This window comes from Heterodontus francisci, chromosome 9, assembly GCF_036365525.1.
Source record: "Heterodontus francisci isolate sHetFra1 chromosome 9, sHetFra1.hap1, whole genome shotgun sequence".
Lineage (NCBI taxonomy): Eukaryota > Metazoa > Chordata > Chondrichthyes > Heterodontiformes > Heterodontidae > Heterodontus > Heterodontus francisci.
Genome location: NC_090379.1, coordinates 14,253,963 through 14,280,716, shown reverse-complemented (window position 1 = coordinate 14,280,716; position 26,754 = coordinate 14,253,963). Strand labels below are relative to the sequence as shown.

Sequence of the window (26,754 nt, the reverse complement as noted above, 5' to 3'; positions counted from 1 at the left end):
AATACCAAAAGGATGGCACAACACTGAGCTGGGGTAAGTATCTGGAATAAGTAGCTGCCAACCTATCCTTCCATGCCACCAGCAACAGTAGTGGCTGCCAACAAGCTGGGTCCCCTAAGCAATTACTAACATAATATTTTCATTTATTTCTTACTGTATGTCATCAAAATGCTTCATAAAATGAACTATATTTTTTTTTAAATATAAAACGCCTTTCCCAACTCAGGATGTCCCAAAGTGCTTTAAAACCAGTGATGTACTTTTGAAGTCTAGTCACTGTTCATTTTCTATGAAATCAGTAAAGTCACAGCAAGCTCCCACAAACAGCAATAATGGCCAGATTCTTTTTTTTTCTTTTGGGCCTCCTTATCTCGAGAGACAATGGGTAAGCGCCTGGAGGTGGTCAGTGGTTTGTGAAGCAGCGCCTGGAGTGGCTATAAAGGCCAATTCTGGAGTGACAGGCTCTTCCACAGGTGCTGCAGAGAAATTTGTTTGTCGGGGCTGTTAAACAGTTGGCTCTCCCCTTGCGCCTCTGTCTTTTTTCCTGCCAACTACTAAGTCTCTTCGACTCGCCACAATTTAGCCCTGTCTTTATGGCTGCCCGCCATAAATCTGTTTTTAATGATGTTGGTTGAGGGACATATATTGGCCAGGACACCAGGGAGAAGTCCCCTGGTCTTCAAAATAGTCCCATGGGACCTTTGTATGCAGCTGATGGACCTTGCTTTAACATCTCATCTGAAAAATGGCACTTCCGACAGTGCAACTGAATGCACTGACGTTATCGGCCTAGATTATGTGCTCAGATCTCTGGAGTGAGGAGTTGAACCTACAACCCTCTGACTCAGGGACAAGAGAGTTACTACCTGAGCAGCAGCTGACACAAGTGTGGTTCAAGTAAAAACTGAAAGGAGAAAATGTTGAGTAAAAGTCTTATACAATCCCTCATACAATCTCCATATTTATGCACTATCCCCACAAACTCAATTTATAATATCCCTTAGCAAAAGACTTTCTAAAAGGGAGCACTGTAACTGACCTGAATTAGCAGGGATGGTGAGCACTTGCTGTGTCTGTTGCTGTTGAGCCTGATGCTGATGTTGCTGCTGCTGTTGTTGTTGCTGCTGCTGTTGATGCTGATGTTGCTGTTGATGTTGCTGCTGCTGCTGCGCCTGAATTAAAATCTGTTGCTCCTCTGAGTGGAAACCATCGACAGCTTTTGACTGCATCAGTTTGTTCTCCCATAGCTGACAAATCAGAAATGAAAGAAAATCTAACTTTAATATAAACTTGAGGGGTTCGGCAAAAAAAAAAATCCAACTGAAGAAAGTCACAGTTTCACTAGAAATAATTAATTAGATTGACCGGTGGTCTTTTGCTCTGTCCAAATAGTGTGTTAGGTTTTAAAAACATCAATATAACACTTAAAACCATAGAAAAACTATGGCACATGAGGCCATTCAGCCCGTCATGTCCATGCCGGCCAAAAAAACTAGCCGCGCAATCTAGTCCCACCTTCCAGCACCTGATCCATAGCCGTGCAGGTTACAGCACATCAGGTGCACGTCCAGTTACCTTTTAAATGAGTTGAGGGTTTCTGCCTCCATCGCCATTCCTGGCAGTGAATTCCAGACACCCACCACCCTCTGAGTGAAAAAGTTTTTCCTCATGTCCCCTCTAATCCTTCTACCAATCACCTTAAATCTGTGCCCCCGGTAACTGACTTCTCCACTCGGGGAAACAGGTCCTTTCTGTCTACTCTACCTAGGGCCCTCATAATTTTGTATACCTCCAGTAAGTCACCCCTCAACCTCCTCTGCTCTAGGGAAAACATCCCTAGCCTATCCAATCTTTCCTCATAGATGCAACTTTCGACCCCTGGCAACATTCTTATAAATCTCCTCTGTACTCTCTCCAGAGCAATTATGTCCTTTCTGTAATGTGGTGACCAGAACTGTACGCAATACTCCAACTGCGGCTCAACCAGCGTTTTACACAGTTCCAGCATTACATTTCTGCTTTTGAATTTTATACCTCAGCCAATAAAGGAAAGCATTCCATATGCCTTCTTCACCACTCTATCTACCTGTCCTTTCACCTTCAGGGACCTGTGGACATGCACTCCAAGGTGTCTCACTTCTCCTACCCCCTCAATATCTTCCCATTTACTGTGTATTCCGTCGCTTTATTTGCCCTCCCCAAATGAATTATCTCACACTTATCTGGATTAAATTCCATTTGCCACTTTTTCCGCCCACTCAACCAAACCATTGAAATCTTTCTGGAGTCTACGGCTATCCTCTTCACTATCAACTACACGGTCAATTTTTGGATCATCAGCAAATTTCCCAATCATGCCTCCCACATTTAAGTCCAAATCATTAATACACACCACAAACAACAATGAGCCCAGTGGAATGCCACTGGAAACAGCTTTCAATTCACAAAAACATCCGTTGACTACTACCCTTTGTTTCCTGGCCCTGAGCCAATTCTGGATCCAACTCACCACATTCTCCTGTATCCCCTGGTCTTTCATTTTACTGACCAGTCTGCCATGTGGGACCTGTCAAATGCTTTATTAAAATCCATGTCGACCACATCCACTGCACTACCCTCATCAATCCTTCTTGTTACTTCCTCAAAAAACTCAATTAAGTTAGTAAGACATGACCTTCCTTTAACAAATCCATGCTGACTATCCCTGATTAATCCATGCGTTTCTAACTGGCAGTTTATCCTGTCCCTCAATAGATTCTAACAATTTACCCACCACCAAGGTCAGACTGACTGGCCTATAATTATTTGACCTATCCCTTACACCCTTTTTAAACAATGGTACAATGTTCGCAGACCTCCAATTGTCTGGTACCTCTCCTGTATCAAGTGAGGATTTGAAGATGATCCTCAGCATAGTCCCTATTTCCTCCCTGGCTTCCTTTAACAACTTGGGGTGCAATCCATCCGGCCCTGGCGATTTATCCACTTTCAAGGATGTCAGATCCTCTAATACTTCCTCTCTCATTATGCTTATCGTATCTAATATTTCACACTCCTCCTCTACAATGTCTACATCAACCCTCTCCTTTGTGGAGACGGAGACAAAAAGCTCATTTAAGAACCCTGCCCACATCTTCGGCATCCACACCTAAGTTCCCTTGTACATCTGTGATAAACCATACTCTTTCCTTAGTTATCCCTCTTTCTCTTAATGTACTGATAAAACATCTTTGAGTTTTCCTTGTTTTAACCTGCCAATAATTTTTCATGTCCTCTCTTTGCTTTTCTAATTTCCTTGTTTACTTCCCCCCTGCACTTTCTATACTCCTCTAGGCTTTCTAAAGTATGAAGATTTTTGTGATCATCATAAGCATTCTTTTTCTGCTTTAACTTACCCTGTAAGCTTCGAGATAACCAGGGGGCTCTAGATTTAGCAGGACCACCCTTTATCTTTGTGGGAACATGCCTACACTGTCCCTGTATAATCTTGCTTTTGAATGCCTTTTACTGGTTTGCCACTGATTTTCTTTCAAGTTGCTGTGTCCAGTCCACTTTCGCCAGGTCACCTCTCAGTTTCTTAAAATTTGCCTTCCCCCAATTTAAAACTTTTACTCCTGTTTTATCTTTGTCCTTTTCCATGATTGTGCTAAAACTTACTGTATTATGGTCTCTACCTCCAAAATGGTCACCCACTATTACTTCCTCCACTTGCCCAGCTTCGTTACTGAAGACTAAATCTAGTATCATCTCAGGTCAGGAAATTTCAGTGGCATGTAACATTTCTGTACCATAATTTCTAGAGACAAGTGCCATTTTACAAAAAAGGTATTTCAGAAGCTGCCACAGCTGGTGCCTATATTTTGTTATGGCAGTTTCATCTACAAAACAAAAGCGGATGCTGGAAATCTGAAAACAGAAAGTACTGGAAATACTCAGCAGATCTGGCAGCATCTGTGAAGAGAGAAACAGAATTAATGTTTCAGGTCAATGCCCCTTCATCAGAACTTAAAGATGTAAAAACCTATGAAACCTATAAAATTCTAACAGGACTTGACAGCGTAGATGCAGGAAGGATGTTCCCCATGGTGGGGGAGTCCAGAACCAGGGGCCACAGTCCAAGGATACGGGGTAAACCTTTCAGGACTGAGATGAGGAGAAATTTCTTCACCCAGAGAGTGGTGAGCCTGTGGAATTCGCTACCACAGAAAGCAGTTGAGGCCATAACATTGCATGTTTTCAAGAAGGAGTTAGATATAGTTCTTGGGTCTAAAGGGATCAAGGGATATGGGGCGAAAGCAGGAACAGGTTACTGAGTTGGATGATCATAATGAATGGCGGAGCAGGCTCGAAGGCCTGAATGGCCTACCCCTGCTCCTATTTTCTATGTTTCTATGCTTCTAATAGGTTTTAAGCTGCGTTTGCTGACAACGCAACCACTAGGTGGTGCAGTACTAGCACATGAGCAAATGCAGCCTCATCCACTAAAACATCAGTGTCTGCGACGTCTCAGGCAGCTGCCAGTAATAAAGATGGTACTGCTCAATTCATCACAAAAAATAGTCAACCTGAAAATCCCCTTAATGGTTTCCAACGCCACCTCCATCCCTGCTCCCTCCTGCCATTGTGTTTCTCTTTGCCACTTCCTCCTGCGCCCATCTTCGCCACTTGTTCCCCGCTGCCTTCCCGTAGCCGCTCGCTCCCCTCTCCTCACTTCCCGTCCCCCCCTCTCGCTCCACCCACTTCCCTCCTCAGTCACCCGCGCCCACGTTCGATCGTTCCCCGCTGTGCCACCCGAAGAAGCAAGGGGCGGCACAGTGGTTAGCACCGCAGCCTCACAGCTCCAGCGACCCGGGTTCAATTCTGGGTACTGCCTGTGCGGAGTTTGCAAGTTCTCCCTGTGTCGGCGTGGGTTTTCTCCGGGTGCTCCGGTTTCCTCCCACAAGCCAAAAGACTTGCAGGTTGGTAGGTAAATTGGTCATTATAAATTGCCCCTAGTATAGGTAGGTGGTAGGGAAATATAGGGACAGGTGGGGATGTGGTAGGAATATGGGATTAGTGTACGATTAGTATAAATGGGTGGTTGATGGTCGGCACAGACTCGGTGGGCCGAAGGGCCTGTTTCAGTGCTGTATCTCTTAAAGAAAAAAGAAAAGAAAAATAAATAAATAAAGAGGGGTGACGGAGGAGCAAGTGGCCGAGAGAAGGGAAGCTGCACGGCCTGGAGCGAGTGGTCAGAAAGCAGGGTGGGGTGGGGGGGGTAGAGTGCAGATGAGGGGAGAAGCAAGGAACAGCGGGGGACGATCGACTGAGGGGAGGGGGAGTGGGGGGAGTAGCGGCGAGGTTTGGAGTGAGCAGCTGAAGGAGGGGGGGGGGGGGAGGGGGTTGTGGAGGCTGAGGTGGGGGGTGTGGGGGGAGAAAGTGTCGAGTGCGTGAGTGACTGAGAGGGGGAGAGTGGCCGGTGGGGCAGAAGCCAGTAGCTGAGGGGCAGGAGAAGCGAGTGGCTGAGGGAAGGTAACGGCGCAGTGGGGAGTGAGCGGTCAAGCGGGGTGAAGCGGCGATTGAAGCAGGGATGGTGGGAGGGAGCAGGGTACTGCTCAGGTGAATGGAGACAGCTATTGAGGGGTGAGAACGACATTGTGAGGGGACGTCATGCGCACGCATTCATACTGGCAAGCTGGCAAATGTTCGCACTCACTGATGACGTCCCCGATCACTCTGCGTATGCTCTGCGTCGTCAGACGTCACTGTAGGGTTTAAGCAGGTGAAAGGGGAGAGGGTGGGGAAAGATAAAAAGGGGCGGTCTGGGATAGGTTGGCAGGCAGGAGAGATTAAATGACAAAGGAATCCACGGTGTAAGGCCAAAGGGGGCCGTAATGGGACAAGTAAAGGAACAAAGTATGTGTCTAGAGGAGGTGTAAGTAAGAGAATCATACACAGCTGCTGTCTGAAAGCAAATAAAAGGAAGAACGAGAAAAAACAAAACCAAAGATAATGGAAACAATCTTTGCTTTCAAAGCATGTAGCTTCCTTATTGCCATTCAAAGGCTATAGCAAAACAGGTTCAAGATCCAGTGCAAGAAATGTGAGGTCACCCTAAAATCCAAAGGCTCCAAGAAAATGTAAACAAGATTGCGAAGAACAAAACTTGGGGCGGCTTTAGTTCTCCCCCAGGCATCAGGATCCGTGGCAGGGGCAGGATGTGTGCCTGAAGATACCTCTGGGAGAGAGTGGTGGGGGGGGTGGGGAAAGAGAAGGTCAGATTGTCACTGTGTTTTGGGGGGATAAGAGAAAATGAATAATGTTATGGTTATTGGGGGGTGGAACAGGGCAAAATAAAGGTATTCAATTTCTTCTTATTCACCTTATCTTTAAATATTTAAATCTGCTGGTAAGGCTAACAGCCCTTTAAAGATGGCGTCACGCCTGCACACATGAAATGGCAGGGTGGGGGCGGCTCACCCCAACTATTCATATGAGCCGCCACACGGAAGATTGCAGCGACATGTGGGCGGCAGGCACACAAGATTCAGCCCTCGGATTGCAAGGAGGTGTCAGGATGAATTAACAGTTTAAAACACCCAACATAAAGACACCACAGGAAGGCAATGAGATTACAGAGGACATTAAATACAGACCTCAAGGCAGTACAGGCTGCAGGTAGAAAGAGAGGATGAGGTAATTGGAATGATCTCAGTACCATAATACAAACTTTTGTTCTAGAGGACCTCCTAAATGATATGACTGCAGCTGCAGTAGACAAAAACCTCTTCAAAGATTCTAACTCTCAAGAATAGGATCATTTGGAGGATAGAAGGGAAATGCTCCCAGATTTAGTTGTCTATTTAGAATAACTATGGCCAGCTTTTACAGGGAAATTGCTATTCGACTAATTTTCAGATCCAGAAGCTTGGTAAAACTTTTTTCTCACCTGCTAGTCTAGGTGCATGAGTGTTGAGATGGAAAGTCCATTTGGGGGACATATCTTGATCTTCAGTCACATTGTCTTTGGCCAAAACGGGCCATTAATAAATATTCTGTGCATTTCAAAGCACTGGGTCAAGTCTAATTCTGTTTATGTAACAGACTGATATAGTTTTATTCACCTACAAACTCACTGCTTATCCTTGAATCTGATCTCTGATACATAGCCATACTGCTTGAAGAGTGACCTACATCTTATGTGGATGTGACTGATCGGTTTTAGGTCCATCCCCCTTGTGAAGAAAGATGAGGACATTGTCTATATATGTATCCTATTTACCACGATCCATTTTCTTCTTTAACCGTCAAATTGTTACGATACAAGGCAAACAAGATCAACAGGATTGCAGATAGTTCTTGCCCCATGCTACATGAAGAGTAACTGTCAATGTATTAGCTTTCATCATTTGAATTTGGGTTTAAATCTGTGTGCCAACTGTACGAGTTCTACATGACTCTGGGCAGTCTCAAAGTAATTCATAGTGCACATGGGCCTCCACCAATTTGACAATCTCACCTGGAAATGCCGCAGCACAGCTGAAGTGGGAAAGAGAACAATGTTGCACTGCAGCTGTGGGGGTACTCTTAGACCAGTGTCATACCGTTTGCATAAAGCAGTAGGAACTTTAATTTACATCTATTTGTACTATGGCCTACGCTGGAATGCTTGAAAATGACACTGGGTGCCCAACACTGGAAATATGCCATTCCTTAACATTAATATACCCAACCTTGATGAGCAGAAAAAGATCTAAAAGAGAATTTAAATATTGCTCCTGAGATTGACCATGGCAAGATGGAAGATCTCAAACTCTACTTCAAAGAATTTGACACAAAAAAACTGCCTTCCATAAGGTCAGTTCATCAATTCCATCGATAATATGCCTGTAGCTAAAGGATCAGAGCAAAAGGCCAAATTTTGATGAAAACCAGCAATGTACCTTTTCTTGTGCAAGAATGGCAGACTATAAGGGGAAAAACTGAAAGGAAAATAGTGTATATCTCTTCAGTTTCCCCAAAGCAGAAGAGCACTTGTGGAAAAATGCCATTAGCTCCTATTTTATTCCACATAGATGATGAGTAAATGAATAATGAAATCACACTTGCTTTATAATGTTACAGCTCAGAAAAAAAGTATCGCAAACCATTAAGTAATGTCAGTAAACCAGTGAACACCCAAGAGACCAGAAATTTAATATCTTCCTGAATTGCAAGAATTTTTGTATCATTATGCATCATTTACACTAACTTTAATGGAAAGATCCAATGTTTCACATGGACGTTTAAGCTGGGAAGAACAAATTGCAGCAGAGTACTGGTTAGGTCAGATGTATTTACAATCCTCATTGGAACCACAATGGTGCCATTAAACTAATCCAATAAATTATACAAGCTTTGTGATTGCATTAAAAATGACTGACATCTTTAGTGCTTTAAATCTGGAAAATAATAGCGACCCTAAAGTATATTTTAGCACAAAAGAATGACTTTTGAAACCCTTTAGAATGTTAAAATATCCACAGAAATGAATTTTGTAATTATAGGAAAAGTACACTGTAATTGGAATAAATGGTGCAATCTAGCATTCACTTTGAATTGTGAAAGATGAACTTAAATTGCTTTGCAGCAGTAATTTGCTACCATAAAATATATAATTGCCAAAAAAAAGTCAAAATATAGAGAATCAATTTCATGTGTTAGGATTCTGGTGGTAAGTGTTTTGTTAGCCAACAGCTAACAAGTCAACACACGATACTGCCAAGCTGTGAGAACAGATCATCATTCGAATGTAAACTGTGACTCAATGTAAACAGGAGGTGGTTTTCATTACACATTCATTTTTCTACTTAGGATTGGGGTTTTTAAAAAAAGTACCGTTTTTAATTCTATAAGAACTTGTTCATCCACTCCATCGTCGAGGAACTGTTCTCGTACGTCATTGATTACATCTTCAATCACTGATCTGTAGAGTTTAGGCTAGAGAAACAAAGAAAAATTTGAGAGAAGGGTTTAAAATTCAAGAATTACAATAAATTTCTTACACTTTTAGTTCTATTTAATACTTGGTATTAGTTATCCAGCACCAGTGAATTCCATTGAAAACTGTTCCTTCACATAAGGTTTTTTTAAGCTATCTGGATGCACCACAGACCAGGAGTGAATTACAAAAAAGGCAAATAAACAGGTAACCTATTCAAGATTTAGCAGTAAAGGAATAGTCCAGAATAAGCCACAAAGATCTTCTTCCAAGGGCCTTTTGAAAGCCACTGTCCTATGATACCAGCTTTAAAATTAAGTGCAAAAATATCCTTCTGTGGTTGACCTCTTAATTGTGCTATTATTCAGAACCCACAAAGCCAGTGCATTAGTAGGACTAGCAGTAAGAATGGCGTCCCAAGCATGGCTTACCTCACTGGAGTCTGTTGCTGATTCCTGAAGGTGGAGGAGTATGGTTTCATATTGCCCTCTGCCCTTCACTCCATCCCTCAAGTGACAGTTCTGAGTCGGAGGCTGGACTCAGTGCCAACAGGCCATTTGATCACCTGGAACTGGACCCAATGTCATTCGCAGCCAATGTCCACACACACTCATTTTCCCAGCAAGACTCACTGGATAGCACTGCATCCACAATAAAGAGGAGCAGAAAGCCTTGCTGTTTATCTCCTCTATAGCCTAGGGATTCTGAAACCAAATACATACCCCCACCATCCTAGCTCAGATCCACCTAGATTGCTCTCACTGACTGGGGATGCACTTTCCCAGCAGCAGCCTAGCATCCCAAAGTCCCACAACTCTGGAACAGCTCCAGAGCAGCTGGAGATTTCTTTGAAACCACTGTTTTCTACAAGGGACCAATCTCCATCAGGAACACTTCAGTTGCAAATGGCTGAAATATGGAATGCTTTCCTTTATTGCCTAGGTATAGAATACAAAAGCAGGGATATGATGCTGGAACTGTATAAAATGCTGGTTAGGCCACAGCTGGAGTATTGCGTACAGTTCCGGTCACCACATTACAGAAAGGACATAATTGCTCTGGAGAGAGTACAGAGGAGATTTACAAGAATGTCACCAGGGCTTGAAAATTGCAGCTATATGGAAAGATTGGATCGGCTAGGGTTGTTTTTCTTAGAACAGAAGAGGCTGAGGGGTGACTTAATTGAGGTGTACAAACTTATGAGGGGCCTAGATAGAGTAGACAGAAAGGACCTGTTTCCCCCAGCAGAGAGGTCAATTACCCGGGGACCCAGATTTAAGGTGCTTGGTAGAAGGATGAGAGGGGACATGAGGAAAAGCTTTTTCACCCAGAGGATGGTAGGGATCTGAAATTCACTGCCAGGAACGATGGTGAGGCAGAAACCCTCAACTCATTTAAAAGGACATGCACCTGAAGTGCTGTAACCTGCAAGGCTCCGGACCATGTGTTGGAAGGTGGGATTAGATTGGGCGACTAACGTTTTTTCCGGCCGGTGCAGACAGGATGGGCTGAATGGCCTCCTTCTGTGCCATGATTTTTCTTTGGTTCTAACTTGTTAGGCTGGTGTGGCCCACCATATCTACCAATGTGGAGTTGTCAAGACGAACTTTTTTTTTTATTCGTTCAAGGGATGTGGGCATCGCTGGCTAGGCCAACATTTATTGCTCATTCCTAATTGTCCTTGAGAAGGTGGTGGTGCACTGCCTTCTTGAACTCCTGCAGTTCATGTGTTATAGGTACACCCACAGTGCTGTTGGGGAGGCAGTTCCAGGATTTTGACCCAGCAGTGAAGGGACGACGATATAGTTCCAAGTCAGGATGGCGTGCGACTTGGAGAGCAACTTGCAGGTGGTGGTGTTCCCATACATCTGCTGCTCTTGGCCGCCTAGGTGGTAGAGGTCATGGGTTTGGAAGGTGCTGTCTAAGGAGCCTTGGTGCGTTGCTGCAGTGCATCTTATAGATGCTACATACTGCTGTCATTGTGCGTCGGTGGTGGATGGAGTGAATGTTGAAGGTGGTGGATGGGGTGCCAATCAAGCGGGCTGCTTTGGCCTGGATGGTGTTGAGCTTCTTGAGTATTGTTGGAGCTGCACCCATCCAGGCAAGTGGAGTGTCTTCCATTACACTCCTGACTTGTAGATGGTGTACAAGCTTTGGGGAGTCAGGAGGTGCTTTATTTACTGCAGGATTCCTAGGCTCGGACCTGCTCTTGTAACCACGGTATTTATATGGCTACTCCAGTTCAGTTCTGGTCAATAGTCACCCCCAGGATGTTGATAGTGAGGAAATCAGCGATCGTAATGCTATTGGCATGGGGAGATGGTTAGATTCTGTCCTGTTGGAGATGGTCATTTCCTGGCACTTGTGTGGAGTGAATGTTACTTGCCACTTATCAGCCCAAGCCTGGATATTGTCCTGGTCTTGCTGCATTTCCACACAGACTGCTTCAGTATCTGAGGAATTGCGAATGGTGCTGAACATTGTGCGATCATCAGTGAACATCCCCACTTCTGACCTTATGATGAAGGGAAGGTCATTGATGAAGCAGCTGAAGATGGCTGGGCCTAGGATACTACTCTGCAGAACTCCTGCAGTGATGTCCTAGAGCTGAGATGATTGACCTCCAATCACCAGAACCATCTTCCTTTGCGCTAGGTACGACTCCAACCTGCGAAGAGTTTTCCCTGATTCCCATTGACTCCCAACAAGGGAGGGAGGGGAGAAAACTGGTGGGGTGGGGGGTGGGGGGGGGGGGGTGGTGAATATATTTATAAAACCATTGAAAGAGACCAAAAAAATAGGCTGGGGATTGTGTAATGAACATTTTTGTCCACTCTGAACCAGAAAAGTAACTTATGCTTCAATTATATTCAGTGCAATCACCTCAGATAGCTCAGCATTAATAGCAGTCTAGTGTGCTGAGCAACAAGCATTTTTCCGAGCTTATAAGGTGTAGTTACGTGCACCAACTCACCTCACAGGAAGATGTGACAAATGTAGCAGCAATGTTTTACAACAAATTTTGAGTATAAAGTTGATGCAGAACTTGATGTGCTCATCCCACCTACTGGCAGAAAGACTGTATTGCAACTGGCTAAAATAACCACACTGACCAATACAACATCGGTATGGGAATTTTAGATAACCTACAAGCAATGACAGACAGGTAAGTATCCTCTAATCTACCCAGCCTGTCCCACACAATTGTGATACCTTATCACAATATATACACTCTCATCCCCACCCAAAACCATGTGATCTCTTCAGAGGCAAAGATAAAAGCCCAGGCCAATTTTGGGGCAGTGGGGGGAATCTGGGAAATTCTTCTCCAGTGAACAAAACTAGTCCAGATCACTTTGGCTCTGAATTTCCTGAAGTACTTACCTTTTTGTAAGAGGTGATGTCTGCCCCATTTACAGCAGTCTGGTCTTTTTCTTTTCATATGCAGACTATATCGCTTCATAACAGTACTGCCAAACAGATTGTAACTATATCTTATCACGTTAACACCTGCAATAGCATGCATTTTTGCTATGCTGATCCAGGTGAGGGACATTAGTGCTCGGGAATGGAACACTGTGTTTCAGTCAGCACAGGTCGGGAAGCTCTCCCTACTCTGCTCCAAGTTAAAGAAACACCTACACCCGTACCTGCACATCTTGTTCCATGTGGAAACTCCAGTACACCTCTTGTATCCTGGACAACATCGTGTGCAGGCAGTATCAGCTGGAGGAGCTCAAGCTCAGAGTTTCAAAGTTTGAGCAGTAGCTGGTGTCACTCCAGTGCATCTGCAAGGCTGAGAGCTCCATGCATAGCGTGTCTCTGGATGTGGTCATCGACAGCTTAATGGTGTGCAGGCAGAGGGAGGAAATGGGTGACCAAAAGGCCATCAAGCAGGAACAGGCAGGTAGTGCAGGAGTCTCCTGAGTGCATCTCACTCTCTCTAACCAGTATTTAGTTCTGAATACTGGTGAGGGTGATGGTTTCTCTGAGGAGTACAGCCAAAGTCAGGTTCAAGGCACCACAGGTGGCTCAGGAGGAAAGTTGGGAAAGCAATAGTGATAGGGGATTCTATAGTTAGGGGAACAGACAGGTGTTTCTGTAGCTGCAGACGTGATTCCAGGATGGTATTATGCCTCCCCAGGTGCCAGAGTCAAGAGTGCTCGGGGGGGGAGAAGGGAACAGACAGATTGTGGTCCATATCGGTACTGACAACATTTAGTTAGAAAAGAGGGATGAGGCCCTGCAAGCAGATTTTAGGGAGCTAGGAAACAGACTAGCAAGCAGGACCTCAAAGGCAGGAATTTCTGGATAACCCAGTACCACACACTAATGAGTAGTGAAATAGCAGATGAATGCATGGCCGGAGAGAGTTGGTGCATGAGGGAGGGCTTTAGATTCCTGGAACATTGGGACCAGTTCTGGAGGAGATGGGACCTAAACAGGCTGGACAGGCTGCACCTAAACAGAGCCAGGACCAATGTCCTTGTGGGATGGTTTGCTAGTGCTGATGGGAAGGGTTTTAATTAACTCGACAGAGGGATGGGAACCAAGATGTAGCATTAGGAAGGATAAACAAGGTGCACAAAAGGATTAAGAGAAGCGAATAACACTGGAGTAAGAAATAGTAAAATATTAGGTGTAGTCAGACTAAGATAATGTAATAAGGTCTAAAGTAGGTTTCCATTGCATGAGTGCAAATACAAGCAGCATGGTAAATGAGATTGGTGAGCTCCAGGTGCAAATAGTCACATGGGAATATGATGTCATGGCAATAATGGAAACTTGGCTCAAAAAAGGGCAGGACTGTGTACTAAATATTCCTGGACACAAGGTGTTCAGGAGAGACAGCGAAGGAAAAAAAGGAGGTGGGGTTAGTTAAAGAGAATATTACAGTTCTGGAGAAAGAAGATGGCCTGGATGGGACATGGACTAAATCTAATTGGTTACAGTTCAGAAACAAGGTTGGTAGGTAAATTGGCCATTATAAATTGTCACTAGTATAGGTAGGTGGTAGGGAAATACAGGGACAGGTGGGGATGTTTGGTAGGAATATGGGATTAGTGTAGGATTAGTATAAATGGGTGGTTGATGGTCGGCACAGACTCGGTGGGCCGAAGGGCCTGTTTCAGTGCTGTATCTCTAATCTAATCTAATCTAATCTAAGAGAGGTACCATTACACTACTGGGTGTATTATATAGGCCACCAACCAGTGGTAAAGATATAGAGGGGGAAATTAGAGGTGTGCAAAAACTACAGAGTAGTGCTGATGGGGTCTACAATTATCCTAATATAGACTGGGATAGTCAAAGTGTAACGCTGAAGGTAGTTCAGGAGAATTTTCTGGATCAGTATGCTTCTGGTCCAACGAGGAAGGAGACATTGCTGGATCTAATTCTGGAGAATGAGGTGGATCAAGTGGATCAAGCCTCAATCTGGGACCTTTTAGGGAACAGTGATCATGGTACCATAAGGTTTAGGTTAGCTACAGAAAAGGACAAGGAGCAAAGTAAAAATACTAGATTTCAGGACAGCCAATTTCAGTAGGGTGAGAATGGATCTGGCCCAGGCAAACTGGAATCATAGATTAGCAGGCAAAACTATAAAGGCAGCCCTTTGTTCAGATAAGGAGTTATGGTACAGTCGAGGTATATTCCCACAAAGAGGAAAGGCGGAGCAAGCAAAGCCAGAGCTCCCTGGATCATGATAGAGAGTAAGATAAAGCAGAAAAAGGGGGCATGTGACAGATGTTGGATTAATGATACAAATGAGAATCAGGCCGAATATAGAAAGTCGAGCAGGGAAGTGAAAAAGGTAATCAGAAAGGCAAAGAGGGAGTATGAAAAGAGACCGGCAGCTAGCATAAAAACGTCTTTCAGCTATAAATAGCAAAACAGTTGAGAGAAGAAGTGGGGCAAATAAGGGACCAGAAAAGGGATCTACACATTGTGGCAGAGTGCATGGCTAAGGTGCTGAGGACTGGACGGGATGCATCCAAGGACGCTCAGAGAAGGGACGAAATTGTAGAGGCACTGGTCATAATCTTCCAATCATCCTTAGATACTGGGGTGGTGCCAGAGGACTGGAGAATTGCAAATGTTACACCTTTGTTTTAAAAAGGGTGTAAGGATAAACACAATAACTACAAGCCAGTCAGTTTAACCTCGGCTGAGGGAAAGCTTTGAGAGAGAATAATCTGGGACAAAATTGTCACTTGGACTAGTGCAGATTAGTTAGGGAAAGTCAGCACTGATTTGTTAAAGGTAAATTGTATTTAACTAATTTAATTGAGCTTTTTGATGATCTAAAAGAGATGGTTGATGAGGATAATGCAGTTGATGTGGTGTATATGGATTTCTAAAGGCATTTGATAAAATGCCACATAAGAGACTTGACAAAGTTGAATCCCTGGAATAAAAGGGGCAGTGGCAGCATGAATATAAAGTGAGACAGCAGTGGTTAATGGGCACACGGTCTTTGAGCCTTCCCTTCCTTGACTTCTCTGTCCTCACCTTCCACCCCACCAGCCTCAATATTCAACAGATCATCTTCCACCATTTCTACCACCAAAAACATCTTCCCTCCCCTCTCAGCATTCCAAAGGGACTGTTCCCTCCGCGACATCCTAGTCCACTCCTCAATCATCTCTAACACAGTCTCCTCTTCCAACAGTACCCCTCTATGTGAGTGCAGGAGATGCAACACCTGCCCTTTTACCTCCTCTCTTCTCACGGTCCAAGGCTCCAAATACTCCTTGCAGTTCATCTTTCAATTAAGTAAACTATATTCGCTGCTCACACCGCAGTCTCCTCTACATTGGGTGAACGCTCTGTGGAACGCCTCCGTTCAGTCTGCAACCATGATCCCAAGCTTCCAGCTGCCTATCATTTTATCTTGCTCCTACTCTGACCTCTCTGTCCTTGGCCTCCTGTAGCGTTCCAATGAAGCTCAACGCAAGCTCGAAGAACAGCACCTCTTCTGTCAACTGTGCACTTTACAGCCTTCTGGACTCAATATGGAGTTCAACAATTCTAGATCGTAACCTCTGTCCCCACTTTGTTTCCCTTTCTTTGCTGGGTCTTTCTCTCTTCCTTATCTTTGCTTTTGGATGCAGATATTCATGACCTTCCATTCACACTCCCAGTAGACACATGTTTTGTTCCTTTATTTGTCCCATATCCACTCCCTTTGGCCTTGCAACATGAAACCTTTAGTCACTTACTCTCTTCTTCCCTCCATCCTAGCAGAGCTTCCCTTTGGTTCTTTTACCAACCTTCCCCCCCACCCCCCCCCCCCCCCCCTTTCACTTGCTCAAAACCTATTACATTTCTAACTTTTTCCAGTTCTGATGAAAGGTCATTGACCTGAAACATTAACTCTTTCTCTCTCCACAGATGCTGCCAGACCTGTTGCACACTTCCAGCAATTTCAGCTTTCATTGCCGATTTCCAGCACCCGCAGTATTTTGTTTGCGTGTTGGAGTAGTGGTCAATGGCTGTTTTTCAGACTGGGGGAAGGTATTTATTGGGGTTCCGCAGGGGTCAGTACGAGGACCACTACTTTTCTTGATATACTTCAATGACCTGAACTTGGGTTTCCAGACAACTTCTAAATTTTCAGATGACACTAAACTTGGAAGAATTGTGAACTGCGAGGAGGTCAGTGATAGACTTCAAAAGGACATAGACAAGCTGGTGGAATAGGCAGGCACGCAGATGAAATTTAATGCAGAGAAGTATGAAGTGATGTTGAGGAGTCAGAGGGAGCACACAAACCTCCAAACTACTCATCTACCTGACCCTTCAATCACCACCTGCCCCTCATGTGGCAGAGTCTACAAATCACACAGAACCCATTGAATCAGAGTGAAAGCAAGTCATCCTCGATCCCAAGGGAGGAGGGAGATACCTTTTAGTAGGAAAAATGAGGAGAGGCAAATAAACTAAAGGGTACAATTCTAAAGAGGGTGCAGGAACAGACACCTGGGGGTATATGTGCACAAATTGTTGATGGCAGCAGGGCAGGATGAGAAAATGGTTAAAAAGGCATATGGGATTCTGGGCTTTATAAAGAGACAGAATACAAAAGCAAGGAAGTTATATTGAACCTGAATAGAACTCTGGTTTGACCTCAACTGGAGTGTTCTGTCCAATTCTGGATACCACACTTTAGGAACGATATGAAGGTTGAAACATGAAAGATTTACAAGAATGATGCCAGGGATGAGGGACTTCAGTTACATGGATGGAGAAGCTGGGTTTGTTCGCCTTAGAGAAGACAAGATTTACGGGAGATTTGATAGAGGTGTTCAAAACGATGAGTTGATAGGAAGAAACTGTTCCCACTGGCAGAAGGATCAAGAACTAGAGGACACCGATTTAAGTGTGAGGCAAAGGCAGATTCAATCGTGGCTAACTAAAGATAATTATCTGAAGAGAAAAAATTTGCAGGGCTACAGACAGAAGGCAGGGGAATGGGACTAGCTGAGTAGCTCTTGCAGAGAGAGCCGGCTCAGACATGATGGGCCAAAAGGCCTCCTTCTGTGCTGTAACCATTCTATGCTTCTATGATACTCAAGGTCGGGCAGCTTCTGAAGAGATAGAACAGAGTTAACGCCTGAGGTCAATGGCCTTATATTGCTAACTTTTTCCAGTTTTGATGAAACAGCTTTTCAGCAAGTACAGAAGCAGGGAAAGGGCAGGGGGATGGGGTGGTGGTGGGGGGGAGGGGGGGGGGGAGGACAAAAGGGAAGGTCTGCAATAGGGTGGAAAATGGGAGACATTAAATGACAAAAGAGATGGTGCAAAGAGAAAGGGGGTGTTAGTGGGACAGTAAACAAAATCTATGTCTGCAGATGCTAAGGGGAAAATGCAGTCAGCATTGCCAACAGCGGCCATTCAACAACAAAAAAACAGTGGGCAGAGGTTATAATCTGAAACTGATGAACTCAAATGTAGAGTTCGGAATGTTGTAAAGTGCCTGATCGAAAGATGAGACGCTATGCCTCAAGCTTACACTGAGCTTCACTGGAGCAGTTCCAATTTGTTCCCTTTTTTTGGGATGGCAGCTGTTGTAACGATTCTGCATTTTCCCATTCTAACCTCTTCTAGTAGACATCTTTTGTTTGACTAGTCCCATTACCACCTCACTTTTCCTTGCACCATCATCTCTTAGGTCATTTAATCTTAAATCTTCCACCCTATCAGATTTTTCCTTACCTCCCCCTTTTCCCCGCCTTAATACTTGCTTTAAACTTGTTGCATCTCTTTTCCAGTTCTGATGAAAGGTTATCGATCTCAATGTTAAAATGCTTCTCCCTCCACAGATGCTGCCAGATCTGAGTATTTCCAGCATTTTCTGATTTGATTACAGTACAGTAATCTTTCCTTGCTCCCATAACAACCAGCCCTAGATCTGTCTGAGCAACATTGACCACTGCTGCCAAATTAGCCCCAAGCCCACTAGAAACTGATCTTAAATTGGTAAAGAACAACCCTACAAACAAGGAGGCTCACATCCATCAGTCTGGGTCAGATACGTACCCAAGTGCCAGAGATGAAGGAGCACATCGAATCCACTATGTCACCCAGTTAATCTTCTTTGGCCTCCTTGTCTCGAGAGACAATGGCTAAGTGCCTAGAGGTGGTCAGTGGTTTGTGACGCAGCGCCTGGAGTGGCTATAAAGGCCAATTCTAAAGTGACAGACTCTTCCACAGGCGCTGCAGATAAAATTGGTTGTCGGGGCTGTTACACAGTTGGCTCTCCCCTTGCGCTTGTCTTTTTTCCTGCCAGCTAAGTCTCATCGACTCGCCACGCTATAGCCCCGCCTTTAGTCCCGCCAGCTCTGGTGATCACTGACAACTGACTCCCATGACTTGTGATCAATGTCACAGGACTTCATGTCATGTTTGCAGATGTCTTTAAAGTGGAGACATGGACGGTCGGTGGGTCTGATTCCAGTGACGAGCTCGCTGTACAATGTGTCCTTGGGGATCGATCCTGCCATCTTCCATCCGGCTCACATGGCCAAGCCATCTCAAGCGCCGCTGGCTCAGTAGGGTGTATATGCTGGGGATGTTGGCCGCCTCGAGAACTTCTGTGTTGGAGATACGGTCCTGCCACCTGATGCCAAGGATTCTCCAGAGGCAGCAAAGATGGAATGAATTGAGACGTCGCTCTTGGCTGACATATGTTGTCCAGGCCTCGCTGCCGTAGAGCAAGGTACTGAGGACACAGGCTTGATTTTTTTTTAATTCTTTCATGGGATGTGGGCGTCGCAGGCCAGGCCAGCATTTATTGCCCATCCCTAATTGCCGGGCCATTTCGAGGGCATATAAGAGTCAACCACATTGCTGTGGATCTGGAGTCACATGTAGGCCAGACCAGGTAAGGACAGCAGATTTCCTTCCCTAAAGGACAACAATCGACAATGGTTTCATGACCATCATTAGACTAGCTTTTAAATTCCAGATTTATTAATTGAATTCAAATTCCACCTTCCGCTGTGGTGGGATTCGAACCCATGTCCCCAGAGCAATACCTGGGTCCCTGGGTTACTAGTCCAGTGACAATACCAGTACGCCACCTCCTCCCCTAGCTTGATACACTCGGACTTTTGTGTTCTGTGTCAGTGTGCCATTTTCCCACACTCTCTTGGCCAGTCTGGACATAGCAGCGGACGCCTTTCCCATGTGCTTGTTGATTTCTGCATCTAGAGACAGGTTACTGGTGATAGTTCAGCCTAGTTAAGTGAACTCTTGAACCACTTCCAGAGCACGGTCGCCGATATTGATGGATAGAGCATTTCTGACGTCCTGTCCCATGATATTCGTTTTCTTGAGGCTGATGGTTAGGCCAAATTCGTTGCAGGCAGCCGCAATCCTGTCGATGAGTCTCTGCAGACACTCTTCGGTGTGAGATGTTAATGCAGCATCGTCAGCAAAGGGGAGTTCCCTTAGACAGGCAAGTTTGAACAACCTGCCATCTGATCTTGTGTGGAGGAAAATTCCTTCTTCTGAAGATTTGAACGCATGTGAGAGCAGCAGGAAGAAGATCCCAAACAGTGTAGGTGCGAGAACACAGCCCTGTTTCACGCCACACAGGATAGGAAAGGGGTCTGATGAGACACCGCTATGCTGAATTGTGCCTTTCATATTGTCATGGAATGAGGTGATGATACTTAGCTTTGGTGGACATCCGATCTTTGCTAGTCGTCTAAAGAGACCACATTTGCTGATATGCCTGCAGTTAATATGCACTTCTAAAACATGGCTCAAAGTAGTTTGTAGGGTGGTTGGTGAAGTGTTCTGAGGATGCTTTAGAAAGCATGGAGGGATGAGAGATTAAAGTACGAACAGTGCTCGAGTAAGGACATAGGTGGAGAATCAACCCCAACAGAAAAAGATGCGGGTTGATGTTACAGCACTGAGGGACTCAAAGTAAAGCTTAAGTACTAGAACTTATTTTTACTTCTGTAATTTTACATAAGCAATTAGTTGGCCTAAAACTGAATTGTATTTATCAGTCAATATTCTGGAGATCACTGGAGTGGAGTGGGACAAGGCCAAAGTGAGATCTAAAATCTACTGGGAGGATCTCAAAGCTAATTTGCCTTTTGGATGAGTCTTTATTCAAAGAGGAGCAGGGGAACTCTCCCAGCCTGCTTGCTAACATTTCTCCATCAACATTATTAAAACAGATCATCTGATCTTTTCCCCAAGTGCTGTTTGTGGAAGCCTGCTGTGTAAAGTGGCTGCTTTGTTTTCCTATATCACAACAGTGACTACAGTTTGAAAAGTACTTCATTGGTCGTGAAGCACTTTAGGATGTCCTGAGGTTGTGGAAGGGGCGGGCTATAATATACATATAAGTGCAAGTTCTTTTACTTTCAATTCACGAGGACAAAGAGAACCATGGAAATGATCAAATATAAAGGGTGATGAGGGTGATTCTACAAGCAGGATATTGCAATACAGTACTTAATTTGTGCTTTGAGAAATCAGCTTCCTATGAGACAAAACTTTAATTGATACACAAAGTAGCTAGGATAGTGTGAACCCAGGCAAACAATGAAGCCTTCCACCATTGGAATATGTACTGTAAATAGTATTGGATACCAACATACAGCCCTAATGAAAAATATAACCAACAGACTGTCAGGACTAAAAACTAATTACATTAAATAAAATTACAGAAGAAAAATCGATTACAATACTTTATTTGTAAAACAAAAAAAATCATGTCCCATAAATTCTAATCATTTGCCTCTGACTTGAACAGCAGCAGTGAAATAGGAAAACTGAAGCAAGTGCCAGCAGCAGTCATTTGTTCCCAGCTTCAAATAGCTTCTGGCTACAGAACGGTCAACCAAAATTATCAAAAAACACCTACAACATGGCACCAGCTGCACTGAATACTGCTCCACACAGTAGTCACGTGTCACATGCCCAATTAATGCGGTAGCGAGGCATAAAGACTAGGGGTTGGCTTGCTGACACATGAAATAAAATCATGTAGACAGGGGAAGAAATCGAGCTAGATATTTATGCTTATGTGCTTAATAACTAGTTATTTCTCCCACTCATTTTAAATGGGAGAAGGAAGTTGCAGGCTTAGTGAGAACAATATCTAAAATCCCCAGCCAGTCAGCTCAAATTCAGATGCATTTCTTCAGTGTAATTGTTGGTATCAGAGAAGAGCCAAACATTACATAATTTTAATATCCATACGACAGGTTGGTGAAGTTCAAACTTTAAACTTGATCTTTTCTTAAAAATGCAGCTGTACTCCATCTCAAACAGTAATTAAAAACTTTAAAATTAATGCAGTACTGGCTGAGCTAAAATTCATAAATATGATCTGAAACCAGTTGACTTTTTTCAGTTATAGTTTTAGAAGAGAGCCCAGTAACGGAAGTGAGGGTTAATTAAGTCTTGTCTTAATAAAGGTAGAGATAAGGATTTGGCAGCAAAGTGGGAAAGATAAAGACAATGGTAAATGTACTGTTGAAGAATCAGACATAAAGGGGTGGGTAAGTGGGTTTGGGGACAGCTTGGCTCAGTGATTTAATTCTTGTTGCTGAGTCAGCAGGTTACAAGTTTAAATCAGACTATAGACTTCAATTCTAGACAGACTTTAGTATCCTGGTCAGTATTTATTCCTCAAGGAACCAGTGTGATTCCACAACAAATTAACTGATTATTCATCATACTGCCGTTAGCAGGATCCAGTAACCGAGGAACAGGAGGAAGCCATCCAGCCCCTCCCACCATTCAAATAGATAATTCCTAATCTGTACCTCAACTCAAATTACCCCCATTGGTTCCATATCCTCAATACCCTGAAGAAAAATCTACCAATCCCAGTTTTCAATTTTTCAACTGATCCCCCCCAGCCTCAACAACTTTTTAGGGAAGAGTGTTCCAGAGTTCAACTACCCTTTTTGTGAAGTAGTGCTCCCTGACATCACCCTTGAATACCCCAAACTCCAATTTTCAGGGTATGCCCCCTTGTTCTGAACTGCTCCCAGAGGAAAGTTTCTATCTACATCAATCATCTTAAACACCTCACTTAAAATCACCCGCTAATCTTCTACGCTTAATGAAATACAAGCCTCGTCAATGCAACCTGTCTTCTGCCAACATAACCATCCACAACATAACTCGTCCAGAAAGACCCATCCGTGGCTCACTCAAAGTTAAGGAGAGTATTATACTAAAAGAGGCTTACAATGTTGCAAAAAATAGTAGCATGTCTGAGGATTGGGAGTGTTTCAGAAAAAAGCAAAGGGCCATCAAAAATGGATAAGGGAAAAAAAAGAGTAAACTAGCCAGCAATATAAAAACAGACCGTAAGAGCTTTTATAAGTACATAAAAAGGAAGAGAGTAGCTAAAGTAGACGCTGGTCCCTTAGAGGCAGAGGCAGGAGAAATCATCATGGGGAATGAGGAAATGGCAGAGGCATTGAACAAATATTTTGTGTCTGTCTTCACAGTAGAAGACACAAGATCCATACCAGAAATAGGCAGTAACCTAGGGGCTAAAAAGTGAGGAAATTAAGAATATTGATATCAGTCAAGAAAAAGTATTGGAGAAACTTGAGGGACTAAAATCTGACAAGTCCCCGGGATGGCCTACATCCTAGGGTTCTAAAAGAGATAGCTGCAGAGATAGTGGATGCGCTGGATATGATTTTCCAGAATTCCTTAGATTCAGGAATGGTCCCGTCAGATTGAAAGTTGGCAAACATTACGCTGCTTTTCAAGAAAGGAGGTAGAGAGAAAACAAGGAACTACAGGCCAGTTAGCCTATCAGTCGTTGGGAAGATGCTGGAAACTATTGTTAAGGAAATCTTAATACTGCACTTGCAAAAGCATAGTATGATTAAAACAAGTCAGCATGGTTTTACTAAAGGGAGATCCTGTTTGACAAAGTTTTTTGAGGATGTAACTAGTAGGGTAGATAAAGGGAAACCAGTATATGTAGTATACCTGGATTTTCAAAAGGCGCCACATAAAAGATTAACCGACAAGATAACGGCTCCTAGTGCTGGGGGCAATATATTAGTGTGGATAGAGGATTGGCCATCAGACAGGAAGCAGACAGTGAGCATAAATGGGGCATTTGCAAGTTGGCAGGCAGTGAATAGTGGAGTGCCGCAAGGATCAGTGTTGGGGCATCAGCTATTTACATTTTATATTAATGACTTGGCTGAACAGACAGAGTAATGTATCCAAGTTTGCTGCTGATACAAAGCTCGGTGGAAAGGTAAGCTGCGGGGAGGATGTAGAGAGGCTGCAAAGAGATATAGACAGGTTAAGTGAGTGGGCAACAAGATGGCAAATGGAGTATAATGTAGGGAAGTGTGAAGTTGTTCACTACAATCATTAAAATAGAAAAGCAGAATATTTTTTAAAGGTGTGAAACTGCTAAGTGTTGATGTTCAGAGATACTTGGGGGGTACTCGTACAAGGAACACATAAAGTTAACATGCAGGTGCAGCAGGCTGTTAGGAAGGCAAATGGCAGGTTGGCCTTTATTGCAAGGGAACTGGAGTACAGGAATAAAGAAGCCTTACTAAAATTGTAGAGGGCTTTGGTGAGACTGCACCTGGAATACTGTGTGCAGTTTTGGTCCCCACATTTAAGAAATGATATACTTGCACTGGAGGTGTTGCAATGAAGATTTATTAAATTGGTCCCTGGGATGAGGGGGTTGTCCTATGACGAAAGGTTGAGTAAATTGGGTCTATATTCTCTGGAGTTTAGAAGAATGAGAAGCGATCTAATTGAGACATACAAGATTCTGAAAGCGTTTGATAGGGTAGAAGCTGAGAGATTGTTCCCACTGGTCAAGGAATCTAGAACATGGGGACACAGTCTCAGGATAAGAGGTCAATCATTCAGGACTGAGATGAGGAGAAATTACTTCACTCAAAGGGTTGTGAATCTTTGGAATTCTTCACCCCAGAGGGTTGTGGATGCTCCATCATTGAATACATTTAAGGCTGGGATAGATAGATTTTTGGTCTCGCGGGGAACCAAGGGATATGGGGAGCAAGCAGGAAAGTGGAATTGAAGCCCAAGATCAGACATGATCGTACTGAATGGTGGAGCAGACGCGATGGGTCATATGGTCGACTTCTGATCCTATTTCTTGTGTTCTTGTGAGTAACAGTGCCCAGAACTGAATGCAACACTCCAGATGTAGCCTAATCAGGATTTTATACAAGCGAATTTTCTTGCTGTGCCTGCATAACATGTAAAGTGCTTTGGAACATCAATGATGTAAAAGGTACTATGTAAATAGTTCAAGTGCACGTAAGAATATAAATAGGAAGCGACCATTTAGCCCCTCGAGCCTGTTCCACCATCCAAAAAGATCATGGCCAATCTTCTATCTCAGCTACACCTTCCCGTACTATCCCCACATCCCTTTATTACCTTAGTATCGAAAAATCTATCGATTTGACTTGAAGATACTCAACAGAGCATCCACAGCCCTCTGCGGTCCAGAATTCTGAAGATTCATAGCCTTTCAACAAAGAAACTTAAGCTCATCTCAGTCCTGAATGGCCAACCCATTATTCTGAGACTGTGACCCTAGATCTGGACTCCTCAGCCATGAGAAACATCCTCTCAGCATCTACCCAGACCAGCCCCTTAAGAATATGTTTCAATGAAATTACTTCTCATTCCTCTCTAGCAAATATGGGCCTAGTCTACTCACTCACTCCTCATAGCATAATCCTCTCATCCCAGGAACCAGAATAGCAAAGTTATGATCTTCACCCAAGCTCACAGCCAGAGATTGATGGCATTGGGATCAGTGGAGCAGAGACGTATAAGAGCAAAAGAGGATGGCTTGACTTTTATTCACATTTGGCTGAAGAAACTTTCCTTTAACATTGAACTTGCAGCTTTGTTGGAGAAGTATGGGTAGAACTGAGAGCAGCCAGCACGTTTTAAAGGCAATGCCACATTTTCCAGATGATGTCAACAGGTAGCATTTAAGAGACGAGGAGCAAGGATAGAGCTCTGTCATATGTCAAAGACAACCTTGTAGGCATTTTGGACATAATACAATGCCAATGATGCAACAGGTAGGAGTGGAATCATGACAGCATGGCATACAGACGCAATACTACAAAGATCCACTTTGCCACATTCACTCAACATAGATTTCTCACCTCCAGAGGAAGTAGTAATTTGAACCTCTTGCCTACATACAATATAGGTAATGCCCTCACAGGGAGTATTTTTTTTTGTTCTTGGGATGTGGGAGAGAGGTATTTATTTCTCACTCCTAACTACCCTGAGGTCACTAAAAATTATGCAGTGTGGGACTAGAATCACATACAGGCTAAGTGTGACATATTACTTCCTGAATGACATGAGAACACCAATCAGGATTTAAAGCTGCAGACTTTGGGTTGCCAATTTGTGCACAGAAGTGAAATGAATGACTAGTTAAGCCAATCGGTTGCGTTGGTTTTAAGATCAACATAAGATACAAAAGCAAAATACTGCAGATGCTGGAAATACTCAGGAGGTCAGGTAGCATCTGTGGAAAGAGAAACAAAATTAACATGTCAGATCATTGAGCTTACATCAGAACTGAAGAAAGTTAGAAATAGGTTTTAAGCAAGAGAGAGAGGGTGGAAAAAGAACAAAACAGAATATCTATGATAGGGTGAAAGACAGGGGAGATTAAATGACGAAATGTAGTAGTGCAGGGCTAAAGGGACAAGTAAAAGAAACAAAAGATGTGTCTAGACAAGTGGTGTGAATGACAAAACAAACAGCTGCCATCCAAACGCAAAAACAAGAGTAAATCAAAAAATGCAAAGAAAAAAACAAAATGGGGGCAGATATTACAGTCTGAAATTGTCGAACTCAGTGTTGAGGTTGGAAGTCTGTAAAGTGTCTAATCAAAAGAGGAGGTGCTATCTTTGAGCTTCACTGGAACATTGCACAGGCCAAGGACAGAGATGTCAGCGTGACAGCAAGTCAGAGAATTAAAGTAACAGGCAACCAGAAGCTCAGGGTTATGCTTGCAGCCTGAATGGAGATGTTCCGCAAAGCAGTCACCCAATCTGCGTTTGGTCTCCCCAATGTAGAGCAGACCACATTGTTGGCATACTAAATTGAAAAAAAGTACATGTAAATGACTTTTTCATCTGGAAGGACTGTTTGGGGCCTTGTGATGAGAAAGGAGATAAAAAGGGCAGAAGCTGCATCGCCTGGGCTTTCATGGGAAAGGGAGGAGGCTGTCGGGAGTAGTTTAGGAGTGGACC

General features: G+C 43.8%; 1 protein-coding gene across 4 annotated transcripts in view; it reads right to left on the bottom strand.

Annotated features, from left to right (window-relative positions):
- The window catches only part of gtf2a1 (general transcription factor IIA, 1), a 99,261-nt gene that overhangs the window by 29,134 nt on the left and 43,373 nt on the right, over nt 1-26,754 (bottom strand). For all 4 annotated transcript variants that reach the window (XM_068038583.1, XM_068038586.1, XM_068038582.1 and 1 more), the window contains 2 exons: nt 8,857-8,958; nt 1,040-1,247 (listed from right to left, as the gene is read on the bottom strand). In XM_068038583.1, coding sequence (XP_067894684.1) covers nt 1,040-1,247; nt 8,857-8,958 — 310 coding nt within the window. The remainder of the gene's footprint in view (nt 1-1,039; nt 1,248-8,856; nt 8,959-26,754) is intronic.